This window comes from Carlito syrichta, unplaced genomic scaffold (genome assembly GCF_000164805.1).
Source record: "Carlito syrichta isolate Samal-C Ts95f unplaced genomic scaffold, Tarsius_syrichta-2.0.1 Scaffold315753, whole genome shotgun sequence".
In the NCBI taxonomy this organism is placed as follows: domain Eukaryota; kingdom Metazoa; phylum Chordata; class Mammalia; order Primates; family Tarsiidae; genus Carlito; species Carlito syrichta.
In genome coordinates, this window is record NW_007259849.1 from 1,183,672 (window position 1) to 1,206,266 (window position 22,595).

The window sequence follows — 22,595 nt, forward strand, 5'->3', positions numbered from 1 at the left end:
CTCAAATTACAGGGAAGTAGAGCTATTACTTTCATTAAAACTTTAAAAACAAGCTCAGTGTTGTAGTTTCCAGAAAACATATCTAAAGTTTAAACTTGGAATTTGTTAAACACACACACACACACACACACACACACACACACACACACACACACACACACACACACACACACCCAGAAGGTAGTCTGGCTTAAGAAAAACATTAAACTCATAAGTCATACAGAAATAGTTTTAAAAATGCATAATAAAAAGTGGGATTTATTTTATATGTGCTTACTGAAAAGATAAGCCGTCTCTTTTCATTTTTTTCCCCTTTTGCTCTGGTAGAGAGAGAAAAAAAAAAATACAAGCAAGTCCTAAAACCTGAATTGGGATTATGATGGTGATTTTGATCTTGCAATTGCAGCTATTTCACCAACGGCTTTTATTTCATCTTTGCACTACACTTACAATAAGATGCTTATTACATGTAAACACCAATGATTATTTCCATTATTGTAAAACTGTTTCATTCAGCACCAACACAGAATATAAACATGAATAAGGTATATTCTTTTCAAGCAAGGAATCTGACTAGTAAACGCAAATAGCAATAACATACTTGTAAAGTGCTAAGAGAAAGGAACAGAGGAAGTGCTATGGGGATTTCGGCAAGAAGAGCTCTGTCTCCTTCCCTGGCAGAACCTTAGAGAAATGCTTTGCTGAAAGATGAGATGAGTTGGTCTGTGAACCCCTTGAGGACAGGTACCTTAACTCATTTATCTTTGTATTCCTTCCTGCTAACACCTGGTAAATGCTTAAAATATGCTTGTTTAATAATATTGTACACAAGCAAGTAGACCCTGGAGCCAAATTTTCTGGTTTAAATCTTACCTTGCCAAGTTAGGAAATGAGCTACTAGATTTTAATACGTCACAGAAACTTGCTTTTTTCCAAAATATGGTGTGTGTGTGTGTGTGTGGTGTGTGTGTGTGTGTGTGTGTGTGTGAATTCTAATGTCAGGTTCTCAGAATAATAGAAGAAAAAGTTCCCTATTGAGGACTCCATTTGTGATAAAAGCATCCACAATTGTCATACATGGTGAGATAGTCTTTAAAATTATCATCATTCTGTATTATTAAAAACAAAAACACAGCAGTATCCCTGAAGCCTAATTATCATGAATTTTTCCTTAGCGTTCTCATGGACTTCTGGGCATTCGTAAAATAAACAAACTGAGGATGGACATGGTTATTCATGAACTAGAATTTCAGAGTTAGAGGGGCCCTCAGATCACTCTGTGTGTTAATCTGTTCACTATTAGTGAAGAAACTAAGTAAGCTACAGAGAGGGCTCTAGTAAGAAGAATGAAAGACAGTGATGAAAGAGATTTGAAACTAGTTATCAGGACTTTTGTCTTGACACACAGTAGGTACTCATTTGATGTATAATGAATAAACAAAATGATAAAAGTAGAAGGAATGATCAACGTATGAAATTATAGAAAGATATAATGGGATATTTGGGTTTAAATCTATTTATAGAGAGAAATAATGGCTGATCGTGATTTAGGCCACAACAAATGGGTGTGATTAATTTGGGGGGGAAAAGAAACATTCTTTTCCACAAAGTGCAAAAAAGTGCTGTGACAATTCTTACAGGGATGGTCCCCAACTTTTTTGGCAATAGGAAGTGGTTTTGTGGAAGATAGATTTTCCATAGACTGGTGACAGGGGTGAGGGGGATGGTGTCAGGATGATTCAAGTGCATTACATTTACAGTGCACTTTATTTCTATTATTTTTACATTGTAATATACAATGAAATAATTACACAACCCACCATAATGCAGAATCAGTGGGATCCCTGAGCTTGTTTTCCTGCAACAAGACGGTCCCATCTGAAGATGATGGGAGACAGTGACACTTGAAGAATGTCGCTTATGTCCAGTCTACTTTGTAATCTCGTTTTGGTTGCTGTCACTGCAGAAAACGTGACTTTACAAAAATAGGATGTTGGAAATGGAAGCAGGCTTTTCAGTGCTGATCTGACAGGGGCAGAACTCAGGCGGTAATGCCAGTGATGGGGAGTGGAGCGACTGTAAATACAGATGAAGCTCCCTGGCTCACCCGCTGCTCACCTCCTGCTGTGCGGCCCAGTTCCTAATGGGCCATGGTTCCTACCGGTACCGTCCATGACCCCGGGATTGGGAAACCCTGACTTACACCACCACCAACACTCAGCATCTCCTTTTTTGTCCTTAATTCTATCCTTAGTTTTATACTAGCATGTCCGTTTTATCCCTGGTAAAATGTCGTCAGGTTAAACCATGGAGAAGAATGACTTTGATTAATGGTTAGATCATGGCATTTAAATTTTATATGAATCCTTTTGCTACCTATAATGTCAAAGGTAAAATCCTATTAACTAGGTGTCCGCTTAGTGCTGTGAAGTAGTTTTTATAAATCTATATTCATCTTTCTATATGTGTGAATGTTTAAGATTATGCTTCTAATTTAAAATCGATGAGACTCACAAGGTACTAATACCTATCTCCTATTCCCAACTGACCTTTAGTATGGTTGTTTAATTTGTCCTTGAATATATCTGATTTGATTGTTATGTAGAAATGAACAATATAGACAATTCCTGTTGGGTTCTGTCTCAAAAAAAGTAGTTAGCTCTGGAAGTGACAGTGCTCTCAATAATGCCTGACCTGGACCTTCACCCACAAAATGAATGGTGCTGAGCTGCCAAGGACTCAGACAGAGGATTGCTGATGGATTTTATGTCCTGTCTGTTGTAAATGCCACCCTTCGTCCTTAGGTGTGAGGTTGTATTCTTAAAGACTGCTATTTATTTAGTTAATTTTTTGCAGCTATTTCTGAATATTTTTATAAATGTAAATAATTTTGCATTTATGCTCTGGGCCATTTGCTTTGCTAATACACACATTTAGCTCCATGGGAATCCTAAAGAACAGAGCATTACAGATTCACGAATCTAAATATTTAACTTACAATTTTATTGCTAATTTTTTATGTACAAAGAGTGAGTAACATTCATTAACAAGTCATATTTTTATATGAAGTTATATTTCCACACTAAAATTTTATACTAGATTAATATAAATAAAATATTTTCTCTAGTGGATAAATTGCTGTGTCATTATAAAAGGAAATAAGATCTGTTTACTGATTTGAGTCCAATTTTTTGGTCTGAAGGAAATCGGGAGAGTCACTATACCACATATTTTTGACTTGTGAATAGCTTGAAATGGCTGTTTACCAAACTTAAATATTTACTCATCCCCAGACGAAAATATCTTTTATGATTTTCTCTCTGCTGTTTTGGGAAAGGGACATTTTCCTCACATAATATCTAGGTTATGAAATAACACTGAAAAAAAGAATATATAGATTACTGATTCAAACATCAGGATGCCTTTGCAAGTTTCTCTCCCTTTATACATTCCTAAAATATATTTTAAAGCTGTGGTCAGTTTGAACTACGTAAAAATTTGCCATTTTTAATAGAGGAATTTTCTTAGCTATTCTATTTGATCAGGAACTATCTTTCAAAATTTAATTGAAAACACTAGATGCATGATCCATTAATTTACTCTCAAACTAGTCCTGTTTTACCATTAACCATGTCTACTTCTAAAAGTCATTTACAACTGAGCCATATTTTTAATGCTTATTTTTCATATACTTTATACTTAATTATATTTCCTTGTGAAAATTCTTTATTCATTTCCCTATATTATACAAATCTGATCTTTAAGTTTGCCTGTGTCTTTTCAGCTAAATTTTAAATTCCCAGATGAGAGGGATTATCATAAAGTTTTGTTTCTATAAGAGGAAAGGACGCTAAAAAAATTTGATAATGAATGAAGAAGTATTTACTTCTATAAATAGGACTTGGATAAGCACCTTTCAGAAAGGGATTAGATTCGGGGAAAGGGATCAGGATTCAAGATAGAAATTAAGATGACGAATGAAGGCTCAGGGTGGGTGGGTATCAGATATGCTGAAAAGATCTACTTCTTATTCTGCTCTGTGTTTCTCAGATTTTATTTTAGCACCCACGGTTTGGAAATCAGATAAGCTTTCCTGGGAGTATGGCCAAAAAATAAATTGGATTTCAGTGATTTATATTTATTATGGTTGTACAGTGTGTCAGGCATTGTATGGGACATACACACCACATCAGAAGTCTTTTCCCTCCAAAGGCAGTGTTCTGATTCCTCACCTGTATTTGGTATACCTCATATGAACAGAAGCAAAACATATTATGTTGTTTCATGTAATATTATTATACATATGTTTTATGTCATGATTAGCTTTATATTTGCAATTTTTAAAGTATTTGGTAGGTCTGTGTTAACCCTACTATTTTTTTTTTTGAGTCAGAGTCTCACTCCGTCGCCCAGACTGGAGTGCAGTGACTGCTCCCGGCCATCGCAGCCTCGACCTGCTGGGCTCTGGCCATCCTTCCGCCTCAGCCTTCCAAGTAGCTGGAACTGCAGGCGCGTGCTACCACGCCCGGCTAATTTTTTTGATTTATTGTAGAGATGAGGTCTCGCCAAGTTGTTCAGGCAGGCCTCGAACCCGCGGGCTCAGACAATCCACTCACCTCAGCCTCCCAAAGCGTGGGATTACAGGCTGAGCCACCGAGCCCGGCTTAACCCTATTAAACCCTACCATTTTGGCCAGTGTGCAGCTTCGGGAGGCTAGTCCTGTTTTACCATTAACCAGTTGTAACTGATCATTACCAGGGATGACAAGTAACTAACAATCTGTGCCTCAGTCAGTGGTATGACCAGTCTTTCTGACATGACAAAGTTATCATGACTATAAACTATGACAGATATCAAAATACAATTTTTTAAAAGTGAAAGGGTCGGGCTAAAGACAGTGCCAGTATCTGTGGCTGTGCAGCCATTTCCAAGCCTGCCTTTCATTCGGTCTGTTTTTAGAGAGAAGGAGAAGAGCTTTGTTGGCCTGGGGACCTTGTTCACTCTAATAGGAGAGTAGTTGCTGCTCTGAAATTCACAGAAAGCTTGAGGCGCAACATTTAGACCGCTCCCAGGAAGCTTGTCATCTAGGCCTGCCTGTCTTATCTGGTGATGTCCAGTTGCTATGCCTCTCAAAGGGCTCCCCCTGCCTCCGGGATGGCTCTCTCAGGCTGCTGGTAGATTCAATTTGTTCACATTATCTGGGGTTTTCTTTGTGATTCAGAACAGCAGGGCTGGAGTTTTGGGGCCACTCTATTACAGGCATCTTGGGGTCACAGAGATTAGAACTACCAAATGTACTTCACAGTCAGGTGGGAATGGTCAATATGTAGAAAACCATTTCTCCTAACTCTGTGTATCGGTGTCTATTTTCATAAGGAGTGGGAAGTGAGAAGGAAGAGTGACAATCTTTTCTATTACTAAGTGTGGTAGCATCTGATGAACCACATTTCAGGCCATGGAATGGATTCAAAAGGCTATTTAAGGGCATATGGAGTTGTGATTGGGAATGAAGTCAAAAGTAGAACTCTAAGTCTCTGGAATTTTAGGTGTCTATATAGATTGTAATTCTTACATACCATAATGTTTACTTAAAGAATGCATAAGTATTATATTTATTATAAGATAAATGCATAAATATTCCTCCAAGTTGATCAGCTTTTTCTATTCTCTAGTAAATCAATGTTTGCCAAGAACTTTCACTGCTCCAAGGCATTACATTTGTTAGCTTCCTATAGAGTTTTAGTTTCTGGTCTCTACTTTTGACTTATGAGGACACCTCATTTTAAATTTTCAAACAGGCAATTTCAGTGATTTAAGACTTAAAGCATAGCTTTAGATCCTAGTTTCCCGTTTGTATTAATCATCATGATTTCCTTCTTTCAGTTTTCTCTAAATTGGTATACTAATGGTGGTTTACAAAGGTTCTGCATCTCATACAATCATCTGTGAGAATACTGTATCAGTATACAGTACTGCATTTTCTTAGGAATGAGGAAATCAGAGATGAAAGAAAATAGAAATACTTCCCACTGCAAGTAACTTATTCCATTAATTAGTTTGAGGGTATAATTTCCATTATGATCATCTTAATGTAGAATTTTAAATAATGAGAAGTGGTGGTCTTTGTTTTAATGAGGTAATCTTTATTAATTAAATAATGTTCATGCTCAGTAATATAGGGGTATTTCTAAAGCAGAGACTAGTATTAAATTTGGCAACAAATCTATGTACTTCCTGTAAAGAGTCAGAACTCGAGTAATTATGTTTTTGAATGAATTATTGCACTTCTCAATTTTTGAATTTGAGATGCTCAGAGAGGTTAAGAAACTTGTCCAAGGTTAAGAAACTTGTTCAGGTAGGAAGTGCTACATCTTGGATTAACACCTTACCCCAAATATTTTCCCATGTCTTAAAAACAAGAAGGAAAATAAGGTCATCTTCTCAGTCAAATAATGCCATGATATTCATTTTACTTATAATAATATAACTCATGAGGATTAATAACAGATGCTTATCATCTCATGTAATAAACAAATCATGCACTTAACTGATAAAATAAAAATTCAAACCACACAACAAAATATTATAACTAAATGGAAAAAGTAAAGTAAATATAATATTATAAAGTAGGAGAAACAGTTTCCTCTCAAAAAACCCCAATTTCATTTATATACATTTAATTTTATATATCTTACATATATCTGTATTTGATAAACTCTAGATTTCTCTTACAGAAATTGCTTTTTATTTCATTAAGTACTATCTCACAATACTAATTGATTACATTTTAGTTTGAAATAATAAAATTATAAAACTGGGAAAAAATTAAGATTCTGTCTAGTCCTGTTGTGAATGAGAAAACTGGGACCTACACAGATTAAGTGGTGTTCTCCAAGTTATATACTAGTCAGGGCATGTTCGATTCTGTTGCTTGCTGGCTTATACTCTTTCTTTGGTTCCTCCCACTTGCTTAAAAAAAAAAAAAAAAGACAGGAATCTGAATGCATTACTCAGGAATAATTGATTTTTAAAGAGTGGTTCATTTTCATAACAATTTAATTTCATCTTCAAAGATGCCAGACAAAATGCTCAATCTATACTAGTCTATGGGATTCCACAGAAGTTTAAATCAAACTAAGCAGATGAATTAAGGCTAATACAAAGATGAATTAGTTCAGTGATTCATTATTTAATCCAACATGCATTGCTTACCCACCATGAGCAGACTCTGGGCTAGGTACCAGGGTAAAAAGATGAGTACGACACAGCCAAGGGAACGCACCCCGCCAAAGAACAGGGTGAGGAGAACTGAGATGAAGTTCTGTACAGACTCAGGGTGCTATAAAAACACAGAGGAAGGTATCTAACCCAGCCCTGGAGGCTCAGGGAAGTCTCCTTATTGAAAACCACCCTTTTAAATAGATTTTGAAGAATAAGCAAGGCTCAGCCGGATGGGTGTTCTAGTCAGAGAGAAGATCATTAGAGAAGGCAGACGCATGGAAGTGCAGATCCAATTTGGGGAAGTACCCAAAATCTAGTAAGGCTAGAGTCCAGGGTGCTTATGGGGACATTGTAGATGAGAAAGCTAGATTAAGTAGAACTTGGAAGTCATATCTTATTCTGGAGGCCAGTGTTTTCACACTCCAATGTGCATTAGGTTCTGGAGTGGTAAAGAACAGCCTCCCAGGCTTCGCCCTCAGACAGCTTGATTCAACAGAGCTGCAGCAGGATTCAGGAATCTGCATTTTTAAAAAGCATTTTAGATAATTATCCTCAAGAAGATGATTACACTTGAAATATCGTTATAGATGATGGTGTACCGTGAAAGGACTTTAAGTTGAAGGGTGATCTGAAAGAGGAGAGGATGACTCCGAGTTTCTGACTTAGGTAACTGAGTAGGTAGTGCTGTTAGACAATGCAGGAAACTAGGGGGAGAGGTAGACTTTACAGAGTTAGTGGTAGTGGTATTGAATCCTGTGTTTGAGTTTGAACAGGTAGAAGTGGTCAGTTAGAGAGACTGGTGCTGAACTGGGAAGATAGAACCGGTTTGTAGATAAATATCGAGGATGAGTATAGGTGACAAATTAATTATGTTTTCAGTTTACTTACTAAAATATTTCCTTACCTGCAAACATATTGGCTGCCTACTTAAGCATTTATTAAAACAGTAGAAATAGCCGGGCTCGGTGGCTCAGCCTGTAATCCTGCGCCTTTGGGAGGCTGAGGTGAGTGGATTGCCTGAGCCTGCTGGTTAGAGACCCACCTGGGCAGTGAGACCTCATCTCTATAGTAAATAAAAAAAAAAAAAAAATCAGCCGGGCGTGGTAGCGCATGCCTGTAATTCCGGCTACTCGGAAGGCTGAGGCGGAAGGATCGCCGAAGCCCAGCAGGTTGAGGCTGCGGTGGCCGGGAGTGGCCACTGCACTCCAGTCTGGGCGACAGAGTGAGACTCCAACTCAAAAAACAAACAAACAAAAAAAACCCAGTAGAATTATGTGCAGGTAAAATAACAATTTTTGACAACAGAGGTGAAGAATACTAATACTTTAGTTCTTAAAATAGAAGATTAGAGTAATGCTTCCTTGATATAAGACAGAACATTTAAATTCTATTATTTATTCATTCTGAAACCAGGACATAATCACATGGATGTGCTAGAAGTTGATTCATAAAATATTAATTTCAACACAATCAGCTGTGAAAGAAAACACACTTTTAATTTTTCATTGGATAAACTGATTAATGCTATCATATTCAGATTTTTATAATGTTACTTCTTGGGCTTTCTACATTTTTAAGTTAATTGAAAGTTTGAAATCAATTTTAAGAAATTAGGAAATAGTTGTTCTATTTTAAATAGATATTTTAATATGAATTGAGGTTAGGAAGTAAGATCTATGCATATTTCCTCCACAATAATCTTGATCCTGCCATTTAGGAGTAGCTGTCTTTCAACAAAACTGGTATTTTCTCTTCCTGTATAAATGGATCTCATCTTTTAAGAAATTAAAGAATTTCCTTAAACTGTTAACTAATTTTTCTCTAGTAAAGTCAGGCATTTAAAAAAGGGGTTCAGTAGAAGTTAAACATTATAGCAAAACATGAAATATGTGGTTTACCACCTTATTATTATTGAATGTTTTATGATGGCAAAATACAAAATAAAACATTAATTTAAAACATTTAGGTAAGTGACAGAATTTTGGAAGGGGGGATATTTTGGATTAGTTTACACATATAATCCAAAGCTCTGCTTGTACACTTGTGACACAGAGCAACTCTACATTGGACTTCCATGCACTGGTTAATCCCATAGCCTCAGACTGTCCTGACCTCCTGGACATTTCTGATTCTAGGGAGGCTTTCTGCACAAAAAGAATGCTTACGGCTGTTGTGAACCCCATCCCACACAAAGATGTGCTCAAAGTACTAGACACAAATGTTGCAGTTGTTGAGTTCAGACACTTGATAAAGCTACGAGGATTTAGCATCTTTCTTGAGTAAATGGTAGAAAGAATGCATCAGAGATTTCTACCCTCCAAGGCCACTGCAATGTTCCAGAAAACTTGAAAAATCCTTTTGTCCCCTGTTAATTGAGTCATTTTGCGGAAGTTGAGGTACTGACATGGAGATGTGGCCTGAATTTGCTATGCAGGCTCAAGAGATAGAGTAAAAAACAGAAAGACTCAGATTCTGGTCCTTAATCCCCAACTAATTTGACGACGAGGTTTGGGTGAGGCAGTCACTTCACCCAAACCTGAGTGATGCATTCTTTTATCAGCATAACAGAGATAAAATATCTATCTTTTGCCTACCTCACTGATGCACTCTAAAAATGATCTTTTATGAGCCTATCACCCTCACAAAAAGTGACTATTGTTACAGAGATATCAGTATTCTATCACAACCAAGAATCTGCTATACCAGAGATAGCTTTGTAGGGAAGCGTCTCCTGTTAGTTATGGAGTAGGGAGAAGGACGGCAGCATCTTCCCAAGCAGTTAATTCTTTGAAGAATTAGGGAGGGCTGATCTTTGGCTTCATAAGAAATAACAAGCATCTTGACGTTAGCAAAGTTTTAAAATTTGTTTTCCATGATATGGTTAATAGTAAACTAGAAAAAATGTGCCCTGAGCAAGATCTCACAGATGCATTTTATCGCTCGGTATGGGCCTGGAAAAAATAGAACCATAGAGTTGAAAGGTAAGCCTGTAATCCTTGAAACTGACCATCTTCTTTAAAGGCCTTAGAAAACACATCCATTTATACGCCTGTGTTTGAGTATGTATGGCAAAATAGAGCGAATTTCTTCTCCTTTCACTACTCACGTGCACACACACACAATCTTTGACAGAGGAGATCTCCTTCAGAGCCACACCTATGGTTGTGCAGACTGGTACTAGTCGGGTCTAAAATCCAACCCTCTACTCCACATGCTAAGTTGTGTGCTTGGGTGTGTTATTGTATTCCCTAGGGAAAAGGATAGTCTGTGTATTTGGTCTACCCAGAGAGGGTGCATTCTTATATCTTGCCCAGAGATGGTACATGTCACTAGCATTGTTATTACCTCTCTTCTTTTAGAAAGACCCCTGTGTTGACATGAGATTTTTTTTTTTTTTGAGTTGGAGTCTCACTCAGTCACCCAGACTGGAGTGCAGTGGCCGCTCCCAGCCACCGCAGCCTCGCCTGCTGGGCTCTGGCGATCCTTCCGCCTCAGCCTTCCAAGTAGCTCGAATTACAGGCACGCGCTACCACGCTTGGCTGATTTTTTGATTTATTGTAGAGATGAGGTCTCACTGTCCAGGCGGGTCTGGAACCCGCGGGCTCAGGCAATCCACTCACCTCAGCCTCCCAAAGGCGCGGGATTACAGGCTGAGCCACCGAGCCCGGCTGACATAAGATTTTTGAATCTTCTTAACGTATAATGTAAAGGGAAGAATTACTTCTCTGCATTTCAGGCTCACATATCAGAGTAACATAAAAAGATCTCCTGATTTAGACAGGCTCACAAAAGAGACAAGTCCACTGGATGAACACTGTGAGCATAGCCTCTTTCTTGGGTCCTTAGAAAATGGCAGATGCAGGCATGTGTGTGTGTGCATGTGTGTGTGAGCACATGTACATGTGTCATCAGGTGGTCAGGGCTGGGGGTGTAAGCAGGCCTTATAACTGGGTGTAAAACAAGTGACACCCTCATAGGGCAGTTCCCACTATGATGTTCGGTCACGCTCTTGGTTGTTTCAGAGGTGTGTGTGTTAGCATTATTCTCAAAATCGTTGTTGACAACTAGCCGAAGAGGTGAGGAGGTGTCTAGAACCTTAGAGGCATGGCCTCTAATTCCAAATGACCTTGGCTGGTTAGAGATATAGTTAGAAACCATTAGAAGAATCTATTATATTTCTGAATCTGCAACTCCAGATTGTCCTTAGGTTTTGAAGAGATTGAACCCATTAAACTGTGTAGCCTGCTTTGACAGTGGAGTGTTGGTTAATTACAGTGGCAATCTAATTATAAGGTTTATGAGGATTCCCTGTAATTGAATCCATTTCAAGTGTGTGGAAACTTCACTTGATATGCATTTGCTCCTGAAACTAATGGGAATAGACCAGATCCTGAGGCTGTATGTATATTTAATTCAGAGAGACTGTACCAAGTGCATTTGAAGTCCTTATTCAGGACAGTAAGGACTCTATTGAATATTTCATGCATTCATTCATTTTTTCACTCATTCACTCATCAATTAATCCACTCATCTGATAAGTACTACATTAATACTATATACCTAACACTACTAGTCTCCAGGAATATAAAGATGTATTAAATATAGTCACTGCCACAGATGAGCCCACAGTAGTTGGGGAGACAAACAAAAATAAGTAATTAAAACTAGATGTTAATTATTATGATATTATTCTTGCTCCTAAAGTGCTAAGGACACATTGAGGAAGACATTCTTTTTTTTTTTTTTTAAGTTGGAGTCTCACTTGGTCGCCCAGACTGGAATGCAGTGGCCACTTCTGGTCACCGCAGCCTCGAACTGCTGGGCTCAGCCGATCCTTCCGCCTCAGCCTTCCAAGTAGCCGGAACTACAGGCGTGCGCTACCACGCCCGGCTTATTTTTTGATTTATGGTAGAGATGAGGACTTGCTGCCCAGGTGGGTCTCGAACCCGCGGGCTCAGGCAATCCACTCACTTCAGCCTCCCAAAGGCGCGGGATTACAGGCTGAGCCACCGAGACCGGCTGAGGAAGACATTCTTAACTCTGCATTGCCAGGTAAGGGGGTGGAGGTGGTACAGGGCAGCCCTCATTGAGGAGGTGATATTTGAGTAGAATAGTGATGAATGAGTAAATATGCAGGGTGTATGGAAGGCAAGGGCTTGGGGGTGAGAAGATGAAAACAAAACAAAAAAATCCAGATCTGTGAAAAAACTAGAAAAATAAGCAGCTGCTACTATTGCGAACAACCAGGTAGAAAAGGCACTGCTGTGGCTAAACTCTTTATTCCAAACATGATGTATACAAAATACTTTGCCTGCTCTATAAAAATCAGAAGAGCTAACGTAATTGAGAAATTATTATATGCTAAGTCTTTTAACTTCATTATCTCATTTAATCCTTACAAAATCTTTACGATGTATGGGTACTTTTCTTACGTGCATATCACAGACACGGACAATGGGGTTAGGGAGGATAAGTTAGGCAAGATGAGGCAGACACTGTGTAGTGAAGCCAGCATTTGAACTTGGGGCTATCATGCCGAAATGAAAGCTGTTCATCAAGATGTTTTGTTGCCTTTCCAAATGTGAGGGATTATTAAGTGATATATGATGTATGTCATTAAAAGTCTTCCAGCATAATTTTTTTTTTTCATTTTGGGAAGAGGCAATTAATTCACGAAGTCTAAGCCATCAAGACTTAACCCTCAGTTTTCTCACATGTAAAACGAACAAGTTGCAATATGTGAACTCTAATGACATTTATACATCCAATATTCTATCTTAATTTTTCCTCAGGCTTAAGGACACTTTATTTTTGTCTTACATAAATCTTCCTCAAGTGTTATATAAGAGACTGCATATCAATATTAATGACTTAAATGCACAGGGCATCTTGATTATAATCATCCTTTGGATGAATATGAAACACTAATGTGCCCAGTTTCTATGTTAAATTCATGCACATGGAGGGAAAAGATGTTCTTATCACTAAAGTACATGATATGTATTTTAATCCCCTAATTAATTACTGAATTCTTTACACGGTTCTTTCTAATTTCTCAAAAAGAAGAGAAGTGAGCAGTAGATGGACATTGATGAATAATAGAGGGATCATTCTGTCTTCTTCGTGACATGATTTACTAGGCCAATATACCCTAGTTTTACCATATTCTCTTAGGGGCCTGTGTGTAATGGCAGGTAGTACTAAATAAACACAAGCTTAAAGAGAACCATTCCCTTTTAACTCTTACGTTTTAAGGCAGACTCAATGCTAGTCAACTCAAGAGAGAGCTAGGGGTCTATTTTATATTCAAGCAATATCTAATCTCTATCATTCCTTTTATGCTTATTAATTTTTTGAATGCACTTTTAATAAATTCTTTTTCTGTTTAAATAAGCCAGAGATGGTTTGTACTTACAGCTAAGAATCTCCAATTAATTTACTTGTATATTTAGGCAACTGGTTCCAAGAACCTATCAAACCACTTCATTCAAGTGGCCAATCTAGTCAGTTCAAGCAGAGACAGTAATGAACACTGTTAGAACAAGAAATGATACTGCTTTTCAGGTTCACAGGCCAGACTTTCTTCTATTGTCACATTACAAATGCTAAACTGAACATATAAAATATCAAATAGTTACACTAGAACTAAAAGTAGAAAAAATATCAGTTTTAATGATTAAATGTCAAACCTCTAGATATTTGAAAATGTCTAGTGGTTTATTGTAATGTTGACTTTTCATTTAGGTTTTTGGATATAATAAACATTAAAATAAAGAATAATGGTGCAATGGAAATATTACACCTAGGTAAGGCAGATTTCATTCCAGTACTAGTTCTGTTAACTAACCAATGGGGAGTTTCTTGAGCATGGGTCTTAACTTTTCTGAACCTCAGTCTCCCCATCTGTGAAATGAGATGGTTGAACAAAACTTTTCAAAGGTTCTTCAAACGAAGGATTCTATGGTCTCAAAACTGAACATTACCACACCTGTTGGAGACATAAGAAACTGTTAACCTAGAATATTCTAAGCATGTTTGGATCCAAGATTATTTTGGTATAAAGATCAAACACCTGTGAAATAACTTCCAAGTAATTCAGAGAATAGAAGCATCAGAACAATTTAGAGAACAATGTAGTATAAAGAAGCTAAAGCAGGCTTAGCCTGTCTAAATAGGTGTCTTTCCCAAGAGATAAATAATTTCACAGTGCTTGGAACTGGTCTGATCACATCTTGAGAAGTATGTCTTGTTTGGAGGGCCATACTTTCATGAAGCCATTAAAACATCAGAAATGTCGTTATGAGAAATGACTGGGGGAACTGAGCTGTTTATCTTGGAGAAGAAAAGATTTAAGAGGATGGGGACGTCATAATTCCCTAAATATCTGATTTGTTTTTACTTAGGTGGAATGTCATAGGTTTGTTGTGCATTTTTCAAGAAGGAAAAACTACAAACAACCGAGTGGTTATTACAGGGTTACTATAACAAAGGCATTTTATTCCAGTACAGTTGTGACAGTTGCTCTTGCTAACTCCTCTTCCAGGGACTTCATCATGCCTCCATGATGTCAGAAAACTACTGCAGAATTAAGCTTTTTGCTAGGGTCTCAGCTCAACAGATCAGGCATACTTAGAGGTTTTTCAAACCAGTGCTTCTCAAATGTAGCGTGCATGTAAATCTCTGGATTCCTTGAAAAATTCCGTTTCTGATTCAGTAGGTCTGAGGTGAGACCTGAGACATGGCATTTCTAACAAACTCCCAGGTGCTTCACATGCATATAGTCACCTGCTGAATCCAGTGTTACAACCCTACATGATCAGGGGATATCATTGAGGATGGGGTGTGCATGTCACAGTTAACACCTATGTGATGGGGGGGGAGGGATGCTGTTGCAGCTTATTTTGCTCATGCTGTTTTAATTCTTCTTCTTTAGTACTTCCTTAAAGAGGTTCCACATTTTCTGACCTTTTACTGCTTCTGTTCACTTTGCATGATGGTGCTGGCAGGGCTCACCCAAATGCTGTCAGACAAAAAGGGAGTATTTCTCTGGGAAATGTTGGATTTTGCCAGTCATGACTTTAGTTGACTTTAACCATTTGACAGGCACACAGACATGCATACACAAACTCACATAAACCTAGTGTGTGTGGCCTTTCTCACAGCGTTCTTCGTGGGCTTTCTTCCAGAGGCATCATGTAGTGAAACAGGGGCCTGCTTATGCACAGTGTCACACACACTGTGCTGTGCTCACCCAAAGCTCTTCCTTCACTCTAGGCCTTTCCCATCTCCAAGTAGGCATCTTGCCAAACTGGGTGTTATATGCAGTACCTTCTTATTATCACTGTCTTGAGGAAACTTTTACCTTGCCCTGATGTGATACCAATTTTAACCCTCAAGGCTGGGCAGAACGATTATATCCCTTTCCTAAATAAGAGCCTCACAAAAACTTATAGAGTCATCATGGTCTCCCTGAGTCTTTAATTTCCAAGTCAAATATCCCCTGTTTCTTCAAGCATCACTCATATAACATGGTTATGAATTCCTCAGCCATGCCAGTTGCCTTAAGAACTACATGATTTTTAAGAGGGTGCATGGGAGTGGGAATTTTTGACTCCCTAGGTAGATTTCTGGCATCAAAACAGCACCAATCTCCCCTTGGAATCTCCATGATTCATAGATCACCATATGGCATTCTGTTTGGGCGGGGGGATGTTGCTACATCAAGTCCCACTTGCAGGATGTGTCTGGTTTTCCAGAGACAAGTGCACGTGACTTTGGGGGAGTTGTGTTTGCACCTGCAATGAAAACTCTTTCACTTGGCTCAGGTTTACACCATTTTAAAGCTGCTGGCAGAATTTGGTGTGCTTCTCTTGAATAAAATTGTGGATAAACATCTTCTTCCAAACTAAAGGAGCTCATTATTTTTATCTGTGCAATTTTTAGCATTGATTCTCTAAAGACAATCCAAAATTTTGGATTATTTAGTGAACTTACATGGAGTATGTTCGTTGTTCATCTAATGGAGTTTTAATAGTAGTATATTAGTTAGTAATTATTAAGCATCTATATAAAAATAACATTAATAACATTAAAGACCACATGGCAGTGTGTATGTATTTTGCTTGCTTGTTTTTTGTTTGTTTTTGTGAGTTGGGGGTCTCACTCTGTTGACCAGGCTAGAGTGCAGTGGCATAATCATGGTTCACCACAGCCTCAACCTCTTGGGCTCAGGAAATCCTTCTGCCTCAACCTTTTGAGTAGCTGGGACTATAGGAACTCACCATCATGCCTGACTAACTTATTATTGTTGTTGTTGATATTATTATTATTATTATCTTTATTATTTTTAAAGATGAGGTCTTGCCCTGTTGCCCAGGGTGGTCTTGAACACTCCTGGGCTCAAGCAATTCTCCCACCTTGGCCTCCTAAGGTGCTGGGATCACAGGTGTGAGCCACTGTGCCTGGCCATGGCAGTATGTTGTATTGTGCCTTGAGCTCTGTAACAATCAGTAATTGTCTTGATGTTTAACCAATAGGGTATTAACTATCTTTCTGTTTGTATTCTCTATAATATGTTAATATAATATATGAGCTAGAATAATATTTCTTAGCAGTCTGGGGAAGGAAATCGCCCATCTGGTATTCCTATTAAAGGGGTGGCAGCAAAGGAAGAAATGGAAAAAAATGTAACCCTCATAGCGCTGTTCCCTGATCCATGGATTATATGCTATAGTTCAAGATGATTTTGATGTTTACAAATTCTGAATTATGAAAAGTTAATAAATGCTTCAAAAACTTGGCAACCTATTTTCTCCATCAGCATTTTTTAGACATCTCAAACATTTAGATTGAACTTAGGCCTCTTAATAAGGAAACACTAGGCTGGGGTTTACCTTTAGATTTAGTGTAAGAAATGCACACTGGTTATTCTATAAATGTATCTAGAAGGTAATTCTAAAACACAAACCCTTTTAACAGCTTTAGTTTGTGTTGGAAACATGTGATCTCAATGTAAAGTGTAAAAAAGCAAGCTGCCAGATGTTTTGACTACATGGCGCATCACATCTTAATGTTTCCAGGGCTGGCAGTGGTAATACTAAAGATTCAAAATTTAAAAATTAACAAGTTCTGTTTTAACCTTTTTTTCTTCTTTACTTTAAAAGATGCTTGATAGTCAAAACATTTATATGTTGGAATTTTTACTTCCAAACATGTTTTTAGAAAGAATGTTTATAAGCCATAAATAAAATCTACAAAGACCATATTGTGCTTCACATAGCAAGCATATAAACCGTTGGCTGGTATGGCTAAGGAATAAGATTTTCAGTTTAATCAAATATTCTGCAATATTATACCATAACCATTAAAATTTTTAAGTGTTAAAAGCTCAACATTACATCCATATTAAACATGATTTTCATGTTAGTCTATAGGAAGGCACTGCAGAATCTTACTTGAGTTTGCATTGTAATGTTGAACATCAGTTTAAATGTACATGAACTTTCTTCAGTAAAGTTCTAGTTAATGTTTCAAACAATAAATTCATTATAATAATGCACATCATGGCTCACAGGAAGACTTTTGAGGAGGAAGGCAGGTGCCATTTGAACTGAGGGAAGTAGGGAAGGCAGCAGCTACCACTGGCCAAAATGACACAACAAACCCCAGCACTGTTCATTCTCCCCAAAATGCCACTCCTTCACTCCAAACTCATCTCAAAGATTTACCTCTTAATGTGCAAATACCATTGTAGGGTGTGTGTGTGTGTGTGTGTGTGTGTGTGTGTGTGTGTGTGTGTGTGTGTGTATGTGTATGTGTGTGTGTGGTGTGCACATTGGTATTAGTTATACCTTTGTTAGCAGTTAATGCCTTAGCAAAGGGTTAATAAAGAAATAACAAAGGATAGAAAAGGTTGGTGTTGAGGGGAAAGTGGATCTGTTAGAGAGGCAGAAGTACTTATGATAAATATCATCTGCTTGACAGTTTTGATGAGGGTCTCAATTATGATAAGCTGCTGTTTAGGGTGTTGACAACAGCATTCTACAATCTTATCTTGGAATGATTTCTCTTGTGCATTGTTTCTAGTGACACTCAACACAGCCCCAGTGGACAGATCTAATGTGTATTAACATAATTTATATTACCTAAGCTGTTCCTCTTTGTGAAATTTTTAATAAGAAGTTTAAGTAAAGTCACAGATAAAAACAAATGCAACCACCCCCCCATGGGGACAAACAAATGGCTACTTTTAGAGCTAATAATCATATAATTTTTATTATTTAAATTTTCTTCAGTTTTGTGCCTGGTGAAGCTAGAGTATGTGGAATAATTCCTCAGACAGCTTGAATACATTTTTTAAAAGTCTGTTTTAAATGCCCATAATAAAGATCAGTTACAATTGCAAATAGTGTTTTTGATTGCATTCTAAAATAACTTTCTTTTATAACAACAACAACAAAAAACCATAACTGTGGATTCTTCAATAACAATAAAAAATTAAGTTCAAAATTGAAATTATATTGCTGTCTTTACCACCCAAAAAACCAAGTTTGGTTAAAAAAGTTTAGACATGTAATAATTTTGCTCTAACTGCAAGTGTTAACTCGTATGCACATATGCAAATGAGCACCTCAGTTTTGCATATACAGAGGTATTGGTGAAATTAAGACCTTAGGTCATTTAAGAGCAGTAGAGAGTTTTGTCAGACCTAATGCTAAAGTATATTTAATTATCATAGGCCCTTTTGGTCAAAAGGGAAAAAGAAATAATTCTAAAACAGTGACCAAAAAAACAACCTTTGCTTCAGTTACTGGGGTAATTAATTCCCCTTGGAAATTATAGGCGAGGCAGTTGGAAAACAAAGCAACTCCAGGTCCTTGCTCCTAAGAAATATATACCTGTGGCACCTACTATGCAACCAAGAAATATACATTACTGTGTGCTCTATCTGTAGTAGGTGTCACTTTTTGTCTTCTAATGAACCAGCAGAGCAAATCAAATGTATGTTTTTAAAAATCTGTGCCTTCTAAAATGAATTCAGGTTCTACCATAAACCAGATGAATTAAGCATATGTATAAGAATTAATAGACTTTATATGCAAAATCATTAAGTTGCAAAAACAAAGACACCACAGGAGTTTTAAATGAGAATCTTTTAAAAGGCTTCATGTGATCACCTGCCCCTACTCCAAATCGCTTATTTACAAAGCTCTTTATTTTAAAACCTCTTGGCCACAGAAAAGAAAAGAATTAGAAGGCATAGCAAATGACGGCAAACATTTCTACCTAACTCCTGTTTTAAGGTATCAGCCAAGTAACACCAGTGTTTCAAATACATTTCAAAGTTGGCAGAAATTTTAATAAATCTGGCTCATCCCTGGTCCACTTTACCAAATATGGATTCAGATTTTTAATCACAAACATTTTAGAGGGTTTGGACTATGTTTCTTCTTGTCTGTGATTAAAGTCAGGTATACACAGGAGGATGATACTATCTCTGATAAGGAAACGTCCTTTAAATATACCAACACAATAGAAATTTTGTCTATAGGCCATGTAATATTCTTTGGGGGAAGAAACTGGAATTAAAACATGTAAGCAAGCAAGTATATTATAAATTAAGTTGTAATAGGCATTTTTGGGGGGAGAGGAGATTCCTGTTTAGAAGACCTATTGAATAGCTACTAAATATACCTACGAAAGCCTTGGAAGTTTTGTGTTCAACATTAATGGTTAATAGTAAATAGGAAAAAAGCATTGTGCCTCGGTTTTTTTTGGGGGGGGCAGCATATTGATTACAATCCTTATTTAGTAGTGTTTTCAAGTTAGGCTTGGCAGCAAAGATTTGTGAGTTACTGCAAGCCATCATATTTGCTGTTACAGCAGTGCACAAGCAAAGAACTGCTTAGGAGGATATGCAGAGTCTTATATTTTGTATATTTGTTCAAAATGAAATTAAACACCCAGACATTGTTCTGAGCAATTCATGTTTTAATAGCATCCTTCTTTGAAACATTCAGAAAATCAAATTAAAATTGTTTTAGGTGCACAAATTTACCAGATTGTTGCTTCAATTCTTCATTCTTAGTATCACATTAGAAAAACTAACCTGTGGAAAGTTTTTTTAGTTACTTTAAGTAGTCAATTGAGAATTTTGTGTGAATGAGCAATTTTCTTATGATTGACTCTATTGATTAAAATCTTCATATTTTACCCCTATGAAAAACTGTTTAGAGATACTAAACACGTAATGTATAAAATTTTAAGTCTCATTCTTGGGTGAAGATGAAGCATAAAACTAATAATTCTTTGTTAATTTTGTCAGCAGTTATTGTTTGAATGTTCCTCTGTCAGTAAACTTTTCAACTAGTGTAGCTTTTATAAGAAACATGCAGATCACATTTATTATATATTTTAAAATATACCTCAGTCACTAATTGTCTATCAAATGTCATATAACTCCATTAGTATTTTTCAAAACAGTATGCTATTAATAATATGAGAGATCTTTTGGAATTCTAGTAGCGCCTATTGAGAATTCTTACAAAATTTAGAAATATGATACAATACTGTGCTTTATATAAAAAGTAAATTATAGTTCAAAAGAATTTCCCTAAGACCTGGAAATTAAATGTTGGGTGATACTGAATTACGAAGGCAACAACATATTTATCTATTTCTGATTGCTCTAAAAGACACAGAAGCTACCCTCAGGATTCACACATGTTACACACCAAGATAAAGACACCAGGACGATTGTATTTGACCATCTTTGGAATGGAAAGGAAGCCCAACATCAAACCCGATGACTACAGCATTTAGGGACAACAAAACGAGCCCGGTTCATACTTTAGGAAACTGAGTTAGTTTTTAATTTTTTCCCCTCAAAGCACGCATCTGTCTTTATAAGGAAGGACCAACCATATGAATGAGAACTGGAGTCAAGGTTACAGTAATCTCGCCCAAGAGAGTAGAGCGTTTGCATCGGAAAGAAGCAGCGGCTCAGCTCAGATGAACATTACTAACAACCGGAGGCAGCACTTCCCCTGAAAAAAATCCGAGCTTCTCGGACATGTGTTTGAAATTCATCCTCCCAAGTCATCCTGGGACTATTGGGATAGGTGGCAATGTCCCATCACGTGAAGGGGGGGGGGGGGGGGGGGGGGGGGGGGAAATACAGCAGAAACCATTTTTGGAAAAATGACACTTAAAAAAACAAAACGGAAGTGGCAAAGTGTTCTAAGGGTCAAGCAACCTTCACAGAAAGGTGGAGGAAAAAGCTTTGCCTTTCCTGTTATTGTTTGCCCTTCAGCTGACATACGTGCCGAGATGCATCAATAGGATTACAACGGAAACACGGTCATCTCCAGGCTTTCCTCTGTCTGGATTCCTTGATCCTGTTTAAAGAAACAGGCTCAGGGAATGCACAGACAACAAACTTCCCCGGTCGAAGTTCCCAGGTCTTTCCTCCCCTTCTCCCACCCTTGGAAGCCCGGCTAGTGTTCGCGGCAGCACCGGGCAGAAATGTCACGGTCATGTTGCCCCACGTCACTTGTTGAGTTGTGTGAAGGCAGCCCTTGGCCACAGTAACTTGGTGAACCGCCTTGCTCTTCAATGAGCCCCCCCAGATTTCTTTCCAGCCCCCTAGAGACGTCTCACCTGCATGTGTCCCTGGTACATTCTGCTTCGGCTTCTTCAGGGCTCCCCGAGGCCGCCGGATGCTTTTCCCCGGTGTTTGCTCGCACACCCAAAGAGGCGCGAGGGTGGCGTGCACCCCGGATTCTCGGAGGGCGGCCCCGAGGCCCTCGGAGGTCCAGGCACCCCGGCCGCGGGCGGCCCCTCGCGGCGCAGCGGGCTGCCGGGAACTGTTCTCCGCTCGCGGTGCTGAAAGCGGACACGGGAGAGCGCGCAGGAGGCGAAGGAGCCCGGTCGGCCACGCTCCTCGGAGGGCGCTCGTCCTGCTCGCCGGGCGTCTCTAAAACTCACTCCTCCTCCGCCGAACTCTTTCTCGCATCCTGCCAGGCTGCCTCATGTCTCTCCCTCCCTGAGCTGCGAACCCCCTCCTCCCCAGCCCTGACGCGAGCGCCTAGCCCCGCCGCCGCCGCAGCTGCCGAGCGGGGCGCGCGTGCCTCGCCGAGACGCCCGGGGCCGGGCGCGCGCGCGCGCGTCCCGGCGGGCCTGGGAGCGGCCCGAGGGCGGCCCCGGGCGGCGCGCGCACCCCGGCGCGCGGGCTTGGCGGTGCGCGCGCGGCGGCCCGGCGGAGAGCCCCGCGGGCAGCGGCCGCGCTCGTGTCCGACGCCGGGCGCGCGGCGTGGAGTGCGGCGTGGGCTTGCTTGCGGGCGACCCCAGCGGAGGGGGAGGCCAGCCGGGAGGAA

The 22,595-nt window shown here is 38.8% G+C and overlaps 1 protein-coding gene across 1 annotated transcript in view; it reads right to left on the reverse strand.

Annotated features, from left to right (window-relative positions):
* LOC103275805 (PEX5-related protein-like) overlaps positions 1–22,340 on the reverse strand; it is a 183,694-nt gene extending 161,354 nt beyond the window's left edge. Inside the window, exon 1 of the mRNA XM_021706535.1 lies at positions 21,880–22,340. Coding sequence (XP_021562210.1) covers positions 21,880–21,900 — 21 coding nt within the window. The 5' untranslated portion in view covers positions 21,901–22,340. The remainder of the gene's footprint in view (positions 1–21,879) is intronic.
* Between the last annotated feature and the right edge of the window lie 255 nt (positions 22,341–22,595).